Source organism: Zonotrichia albicollis, chromosome 2, assembly GCF_047830755.1.
Source record: "Zonotrichia albicollis isolate bZonAlb1 chromosome 2, bZonAlb1.hap1, whole genome shotgun sequence".
Lineage (NCBI taxonomy): Eukaryota > Metazoa > Chordata > Aves > Passeriformes > Passerellidae > Zonotrichia > Zonotrichia albicollis.
In genome coordinates, this window is record NC_133820.1 from 35,297,406 (window position 1) to 35,309,669 (window position 12,264).

The 12,264-nt window shown below is 40.8% G+C and overlaps 1 protein-coding gene across 8 annotated transcripts in view; it reads left to right on the forward strand.

The window, feature by feature from the left end:
• GRAMD1C (GRAM domain containing 1C) overlaps positions 1 to 12,264 on the forward strand; it is a 50,939-nt gene that overhangs the window by 31,616 nt on the left and 7,059 nt on the right. For 7 of the 8 annotated variants that reach the window (XM_026792837.2, XM_074534742.1, XM_005486141.4 and 4 more), the window contains 4 exons: positions 2,944 to 3,103; positions 9,497 to 9,643; positions 10,422 to 10,540; positions 11,622 to 11,764. In XM_026792837.2, the coding sequence (XP_026648638.2) occupies positions 2,944 to 3,103; positions 9,497 to 9,643; positions 10,422 to 10,540; positions 11,622 to 11,764 (569 nt within the window). The remainder of the gene's footprint in view (positions 1 to 2,943; positions 3,104 to 9,496; positions 9,644 to 10,421; positions 10,541 to 11,621; positions 11,765 to 12,264) is intronic. The other variant, XM_014266409.3, reaches the window with a different exon arrangement.

Here is a 12,264-nt window from a genome sequence, read left to right on the forward strand (position 1 = left end):
CGCTAATGCATTTTTTATAAGCTTCACCAGGGTCACAAAACTTAATTGCCAGTTTTGCTTAGGAGAATATGTGAAGGAAGAAAGGAGATTAATTTAATAGTTTTTACTACCCTACCTTTATATCTTCTGGCTTTTGTCACTTGCTGAAACTGATCTGGAGGTTAAGTAGGATTTAAATAATTTTGCCAAGATCCGAGTTAATGGCTAGGGACTCATATCCAGCAAAGAATATTGGTGTTTCTCAGATGTTAAAAGCATAGTTGTTTGAGTGATGGGTACTCCTCATGGAGTACCTATCACTCAAGCAGTATGAAACAAGTTTTTTGGAGAGTTGTAGGGGAGGCCTGAGAATACTGAGGATGCTGCTGGAATTTGGATTGTTTGGGATAACTAAAAATCTACTCAGGTACCCTTAGTCTGTACTTGTAAATCTTACTTGAGCAAGAACAAGCCATTTAAAAATAATTGCTGTGCCTGGAAAAGAAGCCACACCCCGAGATGTCTCTTGCAGGTGCTAAATCTGATTTGGCATCTTGGTAAGGAGGAATGCCTGGGGATTTGGTCTTTAAAAATGCCAGTCTTCTGCTTTGAATAAACTGCCTCTGAAAAGTCTTTTAATTATAGTGTTAAAGTGCGGTCTTGATAAATGTGTAACTAAACTGTTTACTGTTTCAGGGTAGCTAAAGTGCACAATGATTTTGTTTAGCTGTATGTGTCACTTGGCATTACTCAAGAATATCCATGCTCTCTCCACAGCCCCAGGATTGCAGCATATTTTGTAGAACCACAAGGGCAGTTGGAGGAGGCAGTAGTGCTTAGAATGTGTTTATCAGAAGTCAGTGATGACACAAAGCCCACTTAACCACCTTCCAAAGACTGGAGGGAAACAGGCTTAAATTCCCTTTACTGCTCTGATAGACAAATAAGGCCCAAAGCTCTCCTAAGATGAAGATCTGAATAGTGGAGGTCTAGTATTTGAAAAAAATATTGTTAATGGCTGTCTTGCGTTGATTGACACAAGTTTACGTGGCTTACCTGCCCTCTCAGTACATGTGAGTGTGGGAGCCACCTTGTTGCCTGTTTTTGCAACCATCATCTTCCCTCCTCCCTTTATAGGGAGGCCTTCCAGTCCCAGATCTTGCTGTTCACAGGCTGAAAACCAAGAAGCCCTTGGCACAGAGCTTAGCACTACTGGACTAGCTCAGGAGATACGTGTACAATTGGCAATAAATTATACATCTCTAATTCCAGCTGACAGATCTTAAAAATCTTTACTCTTTAGTGTGGAAAAAATGCAAACCAACCCAAACCCCCATGAAATCTGTGTTAAACTCAATCAGTTATTACAAAAGCCCCAGCTTGAATCTCTTCTTCCATGACAACATGAAAAGCTTTTTTTTTTTCCCAGGAGCTGGTGCTTTTGTCTAATGACTTGAGCCTGGCTTCCCTGCTCTGCTTGTGCTGTAGTGGGCTACTCTTATGCTGCTGGTGAGAACCTTGCTTCACTAGATCGTGATTGTTGTCAAAATGCTATGAGAGTTCCTTGGGTTTGTGCTGGATCAGATTTTTAGGCTTTTCTGTTGCAACTAGCTCCTTTTGGACTTCCATCTTTATTGGTATTTTGACATTTAATGTTGGTTCTGTCCTAGATCCTGTTATGTGACTGAGTATAACTTACATGGCAGCTTCTCTCAATAGGAGCATTTGTTAACTAATGTGTTTTTCTGATTCAGTCTTTCTTTATATTTTTTTGACCCCGAAGGAGTACTTTTGTCTGCTTATACTGCAGTCAGATTTATGCCTGTCTCTGTTTTCCAGCCACCCACACCTAATAGCCCTTGGTTGCACAAGAAAAGTAGCAGGTTTTTATTTTTTAAAATACCCAAGAAGTACAGGAAGTACATGATGATTGTTCAAGCAGTGGATGCTTTTGCTTTCTTGAGTCAATGCTGAATACTCTTTAGGGGTGATGGTTTTGCAGATGAGTCAGAACAACTCAGCTGGGGAGGCCTGATCATATTTACTGTGGTCCACACACTGCTCTTCCAGGGCCGTGCTGCTCTTCATCCCGCATGTTCCACTGGTGGCAGTGGGGCCTTGAGGAGAGGATTAGAATGAAAACTGATTCAAAACTGGTAGCCAAACTTTTTGGGTGGCATTTTTAGATACACAAACTTTGTCCATATAGTTTCCCTGGAGATTTACTTACTTAAGTGTGCAATGGCATACATGCTTAGCTGACAGTTCTTGTTTAAGGTGAAGAGCTGCATCATTGATTCAGTGACTGATGTTCAGAGGGATTTCCTTCTTGCTTACATATTGGAGTTGGCAAATGATACTCCATTGCTTTGTTTGTGAGAAGTAATATTTTATAAGTAGGATGGCTCTAGACAGTATCGTAAAACTTCTTTTTTTCAGAGGGTGATGGTTTCCTACAAAATAAGAACTATTCAAATATGTAATTGGGTTAATCTAATCGTGCTGAAAGAGGGGCACCCTGCCTGTTTCGTTGTGCTTCCCCTCTGGGTTGCTGGACCCTTGCTAAACTGCTAGGAAAAACTAACCTGATAAATGTAAAGTAAATCTGTGTAAGGTTAATTAATTTATCAATGCTAGTGTTGAAGCAGCAGGGAAGGGGTCCAAACTGTGCAGATGGGTGCAAGAGGACTGTCCCATTTAAGGGAGCTCTTGGTACCGTCAGTACATATAAGTAAGTCTGTTTCTTGTTACCAGAGTTTAGTGAAATATTTAAATAAAGGGAAGAGAGGTTGGCTGGGGTGGAGGAACAAGGGGGAGATTAGTGCTTGACTGTGTGGTAATTGAGGAGATAGAACTTGTGGCTTACTTTGTATGGCTGTCTTCTTTTATAGTAACTTTCTCTGTTTTTTTTTTTTTTAATGGTCTCTGATTGCTGGCATTTTTTTCTGCTCTTGGTTGTTTCAGGTGGAGGAGTCCTCAAGTGAGAAGCAAATAAAGAGTCCTCTTCCATCTTCAGAAAGAAAACCTGCTAAGCTAGTTAGGAGCAGGTCTTTAGAAAAGTCTTTGGACCTTAACGAGAATGAAAATCTTCCAGAGAAGAGCAGTGCTTCAGATAGTGAAGAAGGTATAAATCTCTTTCTTAACAGTTGGGATCTGGAAAACAACATGACTTTGGTGCTCCATCTCACTTGTGGAGAAAGTTAGAGAACTTTCTGATCTTATGAAACTCGTTTGCTTATTTGTTTCACAGAATTGCAGCAAAAGCATTTTTTAATCTTTGTTTCTGTGAGGGAAAAAGTTGTTGGGTGTTTAGAATGAAAACAAAGAAATTGTGGTTTTCTTTCTCTCTTTTGGTGGGGAGAGAGTTGCCAACAGCTTAAACTAAAAGTTTCTTGACAGTGGGGTGGTGCTAATTTCAAAGATGTTTCTTTCATTTGTTTGTATTTCTGGGAAACTGAGGGGAAACGTTTCAGGCTGTACTTAAATATCTGAAAGTTTCCCCCAACCCCCTTCTTTACACTTGTACTTGCTTAAGGCTTATGGGCTTCATTGTTATTGGTGGAGTAAGCTGAGGAACTTACTGAAAGCCCAGGGTTTCAGGAGAGTATAGTGCATGCTCTGAGTCTGATCTGAAAATGAGAAACCTTAATGGATATCTTAGAGCAGCTTTCACTCTCTGTGCTAACAGTGGATCCTAATATACCAACCTCATATCTCATTACCCAGTACCAGATAGAAGCAGCGCAGGTACCTGGATGACAGACTTGTGCTGAGATTTGTGGGTGCTTGTGCTGTGGTTCCACAGTAGCCCCTGACAAGTTCTCACTTTCTGTGATGAGATTTTTTCACTTTCCCTGGGGAGGTTTTCTGTGCCAAAGGGCTGTAGTTGTTCAGACAGCCCATTGAACTTTGGTGGATATTCTGTAATATCTGAATCTTGGGTTCTGTAAATGCTTTTAATGTGAAGTGTGCACAACCTGTATTGGTTCCAAGGTTATATGGTAGTGAGAAAAAAAAGACAGAAAACCCCAGCAGTAGTACTGTGCTCAGAAGCAGCTGTATATTTCTTTCATGTGCAAAGAGAACTTACTTCATCACTTGTTGGCAGGAATAGAATAGTTTAGTTAATTGAAGGCAGTTCTTAATCTCACTGAGAAATTTTGTGACTTGTTTTCAGAGCCAACAACTGAAGTTGTTTGCAGGTGTTGTTACGGGGGGACTGTTGAGGTATGCAGGAAAGCTTTCAGAGTTACAGTTTGAGTTGGCTGCCTTCAAGTTGTGATTTTTGCCTGGGGATATGGTTATATTCAGTTAACTTTGCTGTTGCTCCCTCATACTGCTTCTATGTTGGCTTGAGTTCAGCTTCAACTCAATGTATGTCAGGCATTATCATTTTTGTAAATATACCTACTTAAAGAGGCTGTTGTTTGTGCCATACTCCTACACACTTAACAAGCTTCAAAAATTAATTTACTCTTTCACAGGTGTATCTCTTAGAGCAGCAGAATGTTCTGGCTTTTAGATGTTTTAGATATTTTGCAGCTTTCCTATTTTTCTATTACTACATCTCTCTTCTGTCTCTGAATTTTATTTTTTATGGCGAAGGTCTCCAGTTAAACTGATTAAAAAGTAGTCCTGTCGTCTTTCCTGCTGCTAGTGCCTAAACAATAGCAGCAAATATTCCCTGTCATGCCTGCATTAATGATGTTGAATAAATAGAGCATATTAAACTGGAGATATCTCTTTAATAAAAAGCAACTGATTTCATGCCGCCTTTCTTATTTTTCTTCCCTTCCCCAAGACTAGTCTGTTTTTATTCGGAGCAGGATTTTCTAGACTCACAACGTTAATCTTTTCTCTCAGAATCTTCATGCTTAGAATTTTTTTCTTCTGTTTCTCTGTCTGTTTTCTGTTGCAGTTGCCCCCCACTCTTACAAGGTGAATTCCTTCACGCAAATGAAACTAGCTTTCCTACATGGCAAAGGTTTACCCATGCGATTAATTTCTCTTGTGTCCTCTGGCTCATACTCAGGCTGCCCATGAAGGTGTCCTGGCAAATAAGGTGAGGGGCAAGCTCAAGACTGTTGTTCTTCACAGCAATAATTCCCTTGTCCTAAGCAGTTCTCACCTTGGGGATGGGGGTCTGCATCCCACTGTGCACCACTGGCCTATTGACCTGCATCTTGGTGTTTTTGTCCAGTTTCGTAAATCAGAGTATAAATCCTGGGCCATGACAAACTTTTGGCTAAGCTAAACATTAATATCTGTGGCCTGAATTCTGAATTTCAGAAAACAGATTTTAGTTCAAGCATAGAATACGTGTTTCTAACCCAGAGCCAGGAGATCTTTGTGATTTCCTCAAGACTCTTTAGTATAGTTTGTTTGTCTGTTTTCCATGACCATGTTTGGCATGAAGTACTTCAAAGTAAGAAGGGGGAAGCAGGATATAGGGAAAACAGTATTTTCTGCTAGAAGGCTCTACTGTGTGCAGGGAGATCACACATTTCTGTTCTCCTTGTGTAACATGACAGACTTACTGTGTTGTTTCTATGTGTACAAATAACCACCTTAAATGTGTGACCTGCGGGAGAGCATAACTGGCTGCACCATGGTGCTGCAGGATGGGCACAGCAGAGGCTTGACTGCTTGCAGATACTGGTGTAGAGGGCATACCTCTATTTAAAATACAGGACAGTTGAAATTAGGTTCAGCCCTGTATTAGTTGTCCTCCTCTTCCCCCCAATACAAAATTTTGGATATGCGTTGTATGTAAGGAAGAGTAGCCCTGTTATCTTATTGGCATTTTAATTGAAATACTGAAAGGATATACTTTGTTGAAAAACAAAATTCTTTATTTTGGTGTTTGGAGGATATATGTTTAAGTCACCTGAAGGCAAAAAATGGTGAGGTTCTTTTATCTTGTGAACTGCAAAAAGTATTGTGCAATACTTACTTAGTAGTTCCCCAATATAATTCTGTACTTCAAGTATAGGAGAGTTCTCTGAAAATGGTTAATACTGCTGGTACAGTCTTTAAATAGATGATGTCTGGAACATGTTCACTTCTAGGAATTGGTTTTATTCACTTGATTTCAGGTCTATTTGGTTAAAAGCTTCTACCTACATATCTTTCATGCAGCCTGTAATTTTTCCCTATTCCCAACGGTATAGAAATGTTCAACAGTGCCAAGATTTGCATACATACTTTTTAAAATCCTGATCCTCCCCCAACTCTGTGGAGTGGAAAATCAGCCTTCTTACTAATTTGTTTGATAGCCTGTGCTCTTATCAGTTCAGCTTTCTTAATTTGCGTGTAGTATGTTTAGCTTTTTGCTGTTCGTTGTTGAGGGGAATTTTAATAACAGTGGTTTTCTTACTGCCCCATGCCCCTCCCCATTTTCTGTCTCTTTTTTTGCACTGCAGATGTCTTTAAACCTCTACCATCTCTGCTGCATAATGGTATTATATTCAAATATTATTTCGCAGCTTGCCTTGCAGTGATGAAAATGACCTTAGGAAGTGCAAAGTAGTAGTGGGGGAGGGAATAGACCTGCTGTCGTTAGGCTGAATCAGAACACTCTGGGTAATATGCTTACTTCTGTGTTTTTTGGGTCCCTAGTGATCCTTACCTAAAGTCAGAATAATCTCATGTTCTTTTAGTAGACAGCTCCAATTTAGCTATAAATGTATTCAGGTTAAGAAAGTTAGTGTTGATAATTATATGTTGCTGAGGGGTTAGAACAGCTTTCAAAGTGAAGGAGTTAAACTAATATCTCTCTATTTGCACAAAATACTTTGTTAATAAAGAGCATTCCAAGCCATTCTTAGGGTAAAATGCTTTGTGTTGCCCTACTGGTGAGAAAAACAAAGGCAAGTTTACCTGTGTGAAATGAAACTGTAGACAAACATGCACCTTCACTTGTAGCAGAGATAAGTGGTTAAGGCTGCCTGTTCTGTTCAAATGACAAACGTATAAAGTGTATGCTTATTCATTGCTATGCTACTGTTTGTGCTCACTGCTTCATAAGAATTTCCACAGATAAATTTTGAGAAGCCCAGATGGAAGTGACTCGAAGCTTGTCAAGTTCTTGGTGTATCTTGCTACAGATGTGGAACTCACAGCATGTGTGCACACATGCACCTTCCAGACTCATTGTCCAGAAAGTTTACAGTTTTCTTGGAGAACAGCTGTTTGAATCCCAGCATCTAAAGTAGCTGATGGGCCTGATATGTAAACCCAGGTTTAGCTTGGATTTTCTGAAAATTACTGCCGTATGTGCTAACAACATTAAAAAACCTCTTTTGTTTCTTTCAAGAGCTGAGAAGGATTGTAAATAGAAAACATATTTCTCAATAGGTGCTCATGCACTTCATTGGCACTTAATTGACTATTCCTTATTAGAGACATGACCATATAGAGCTAGTGTAGGTAGATTAACTTAGGGGAAGTTTTGTTTAGACCTGTGGATGCTTTTTGTTCAAACTCACTAGAAAGAGGATAGACTGAGTAATAGAGCTTAGTAGCAAGATCTGCACCTTAAGGTAGTAAAGCATGGGCTTTGTGCATATCACAAGTTGACCTGGCATACCATATTACCTTGCACCAGCAGAAGAATAGCAGCTGTCCTCCGCAGGTGAATGCGAAGTTGAGTTGTTTAGCTCAGGCTCACTGGGGCAGAGGTAACTTGTGTTATCTTGTGTTTGCTAAGACATATACAAGGAGCTGACAAAACTGATCTGATGCTTATCTGGTGGCTTGATCATGTGTCTTGGTGTCTATTTTTTTTTTAAGTGGTAGCAGATTCCTTGGGCATGTCAGTGTCCAGCTGAGTAACACTCAACCACAGTAACTAGTTGTGTATTGCCTGGTAGCTGAGGCACAGTAGGAGTGGGGGAGGACAGCATCAGTATCTGAAACTTCCTGTCTCTTAGCAAAAGAGAGGATGTGGCTAGTGCACTCTGAAAGGAGAGATCTGTAATGTTGAGGTCTTGTTAAATTAGGTCAGACTTACAGTTCACTTGGCCTGCCTTTTATTAGAGTTAGATTCAGTTAGGAGAGAAAATTCAGTGAGTAAAAGCTGAAAACTCAGGCTGAAATTCTGGCTTCCTGCAGAATGTTTCAGCACAGCAGAATTAATATTCTATGTGTAATGACTGTGTATTGACTGATTAAATAGGCCTCTTGAAATGTGTGTTTGCTTTCTGTCCATCTCATAATTGTTTGGAATTACAATTGCATAAGCAGAACACAGCATGGAGAGGAAGTCAACCTCTTGTGCAAGCACAAAAACACAGCACTCACGCTTCTCTTTTGGGGTCCTTTGAAGTCTGATGAGATCAAGGAGAGCTTTTTTGGAGACAGATGTTCTAGCAGGCTAGGAGCAGCACTAGAGAGGGAGTCTGCTCAGTCAGAACTGGCTTTTCTTGGGGACTGCTGTGATTGTTCAGTCAGTGCATTTGCCTTATCAATACTGACTGCTACCAAGCCAGTAATGTTTTAAGTGCTGTAACCTTAGCCTGCAGGCAGCTTGTGAACTACAGTGTGATATTCAGGCTCCCTTTGCATTTGTGGCTGGCACTGACCTTTCCTAGCCCTGAGCATTCGTTTGTATCAGTTGAAAGGTTGTGTCTGTCTGCTGCAAGATTTGCTTTTGGGCTGCTTGTTTCATTTTAGTGATGTGTGGTGCTGGAGGGGGCTTGTTTGTCTTGCTGGTAATTATAGTTTAGGATTGACTTCTTTCTAAAGCATAAGCAGATTGAGTTGGGATTGGCACAGGAAACTGCCTGCCCTCCAGGATTATAGTTCTATCCCTTATCTCTTGCAAGCGTGGCTGAGAAAACCACAAAAGCTGAGTCATGCCAGCAACCACCAAAAAGCAGAAATAGCAAAGATCAGTGCTGCAGCCACAGAATGCCACTGGGATGCTCGGTGGCTTTGAAATAAATGGTGGCATTTGAGCCTCTCTATGCATTTTTGGGAACTGCAAAATGGAGCAGGGTGCCCCTTGTGTTCCTGTTCAATGGGTGTGGAGGGAAGAACTGCTTGGGAGTCTACCTGATCCTTTAGACTGTGGGCATTACCAGTATTACAACTGCTAAAAGCAGAATTCTGGAACCAGCCATAAGAAGAAAACTGTTATGGTTTTACTGTCCTTCTTTCTTGTCTTTTGTATAATAGACACACATATTAATGAAAATTATGCTAACTTTCTTTCCCCAGTGTTTCTTGCAGGATTAGTAGAATACTGAAGGCAAAATTAAAGGGAGGTAGCTTTTGCTGTTAACTTATCAATTTACACAGGGAAGTGGTGGTAGTGGTGTATATTTGAAAATCAGCTTTGGACTTTGTTCCTGAAGGCAACCTATCTATGGTCATTTGCTGCTATCCTTACTGGGTTTCTGAGAGCAAGAAACAAATGCTGATGCAAGCTTGGGAGAGATCTAAGCTGTAATAAAACCTAGAATGCTATCAAGGTTATGTGTAATACTGTTCTTAACCTGATCTCTGTCTTTCTTAGCAGTGAAGGAGACTGTCTCTGACAATGATCTCTATGGGAGACTTTTTATAAACAGAGTTTTCCACATCACTGCAGACAAGATGTTTGAAATCCTTTTCACCAATTCTCACTTCATGCAGAGGTTTCTTAATTCCAGGAGTATAGTAGGTAATAAACTTTTCTCCTTTCTGTCTGTTACAAGCTACCCTGAAATTTTTTACCTCTGAGAATTGCTAAATAGGGCTAAGTTGAATTTTTTTGAAGTTTTTACTTGCTTTAAAAGAATTTTTAAGCTTTTAAGTTTCGCTATGAGAGAGGATATCTAAAGCTAGACTATTGTTTCCCTAGGTATACACATTTTGGAGTAAAAACCTCATTTCAGTGCACCACAAAATTGCACCTTAATTCCTGAATTTTGAGTAGGTTATTAAGTTGATGCATTCTGTGGGGTATTTCTGGTTACATTGTGTCCCAGAAATAGTGAAATTTGTATGGCTGGTATACAGGCAAAAATCATTGCATCCTCCTAAACGATACTCACAGGCTTTAATTTTCTGGGTGAGTAAATTTTATTCACTGAGACCATAAGAACAGAAAATCAAGTCAAAAAGGGTAATATTTATTCAGTGTCAGCTGGGAAGGCAATGTGGCAAAAGCTTTTGATAATGCTAAAAGAATCTATGCAACTCTAAGCAAATGGGAAATGACATCTTTTCATTTAATTGCTTACTCTTTTGTCAACCCTGTTTCAGTAGATTCAGGCTCAGCTATCCACAGCCTCACCTTTGTTTATTAGCAGACTACATGGGTATGGTTTTTCCTGGAAAAGCCCCACAATTAATTGGAACCAGTTTTCTGTCTTTCCCCCTACTCTTGTTCTCAAACTGTTAAGACATGATAAGATGGGTAATTTTTTATGTGAGATCTTGCATAACTTCTCATCTAGATGCTGTATCAACCCCTTGGAATAGAGACTCCAATGGCAATCAGTTGAGGACTTTGACGTACACTGTAACGATTAACAATCCCCTCTGTGGGAAGTTCACAACTGCAACGGAGAAGCAGGTACTGTGTGCCTGTGTGTGTCTGTCTGGTGCCCTTTAGAGCAAGGGACAGATCCACTCTGTGGTCTGTCACAGTTCCCACTGTGGATTAAAGTTCAGTGAACTGAGTGTGCATCTGCAGTTTAAACAAAGCATCTCTCAGGTGTCTTGCTGTGTCTCACCATTACTGAGCCAATGCTTATGAAATGAGAGAGGCTTTCTGCCTTTACAGATGTCTGTAAATTCCCATTAAACATCTCTTAGGAACTGGGGGGTGAAAAGGTGCAATTGAAGGCTTTAAGTGTCCACTTCTGGGCTCCCCAGTATGAGAGGTGAAGATCTTAACCAAGGGCCACTAATATGATGAAAGGACTGGAGCATCCCATGTGAGAAATGGCTGAGAGCTGGAAATGTTCAGCCCAGAGAAGAGAGCACTCAGGGGCATCTTAAAATTTATAGAGGCATCTGAAGGAGGGTGCAGAAAATTCTGAGTCAGGCCCTCACCATCAAAGGCCACAGATTTCAGTGGTGCCCAGTGACAGGACCAGAGGTGATGGACACATACTGAAGCACAGATGATTCCTTCTGAACATCAGGAAACACTTTTTCACTGTGACGGTGACTAAGCAGTAGAACAGGTTGTTCACAGATGTTGTGGTACCTCCTTCCTTGGAGGTATTGGAAAGCTGCTTGGACATGGACCTAGGCAACCAGCTCTAGGTAGTCCTGCCTGAGTTCTTGGACAAGACAAGCACCAGAGGTGCCTTCCAATCTCAACCCTCTTGTAATTCTGCTTTGGGAAAGGTCTCAAAGAAAAGCTGTGGTCATGAGGCAGTGGCCAGCCTTGTATCTGGTACTTGAGGTGGCAGTGGGGAAGTCCTGATGCTGCTGATGTTGGCTCTAGCAGAAGGCATCTTCTCTTTTCCAACCCCACCTATACTTGATATTCTTAACTGGTTTTTATAGTGGTTCTTCAGGCTTTCTCTCTTCTTGAGTTCACTTGGAGTTGGTTGATGCAGCCTAAGGAACTCAGGCTGAATGGGGGTGGGGGAAATTTGTGTACCATGAGTATACCTTCTTAATTGTCTTTTCTTTTTTGATAGATCCTGCATAAGCAGAGCCAGAAAGGTCAGTCTTACCAGGTAGATGCTGAGGTCCTGACCCACGACGTCCCCTACCATGATTATTTCTACACTGTGAACAGATACTGCATCAGTCGCACGTCCAGTCACAAGTGCCGGTTACGGTGAGCCTGCGTGCTGCGCCGGGGAGGGCAGAAGCCAAGGCAGGGATGTTCTCAGTTGAGATTTTCCAGCAGCACAGAGAATGTTGGGTTCTTGTATGAAGAATAAGCTTAGTTTATTTAGTTTATTAGTTTATTTAGCTGTGCTTGGATCTCGTTAATGCAGTGAGAAATTAACTGAGATGTTGACTCTGAGGTAAAGAACTCATCTCCCAGACTGAACTGGGTCCTGACCAGCCTTGTGTTTTTGAGTGCAGCTGTGTGAATGGGAGAAATTGGAAAAAATTGAGATGTTTTATTGGAAGGTTTCCCAGTCATCCTTGCTAAAGGCTTGTAGAGGAGAATGTTTTCACAGGAATGTGCAGAGAAGATAGAATGTACTTAATATTGCAAGGAGGGTACTCAAGTGAACTCTGTCTAGATATGGAATTTCCTCTCCCATTTGTTGAGAACAATGTAAGTGGTGCTGTCTTTAGTAAGAGCTTTTTTCTCGAACTTAATCA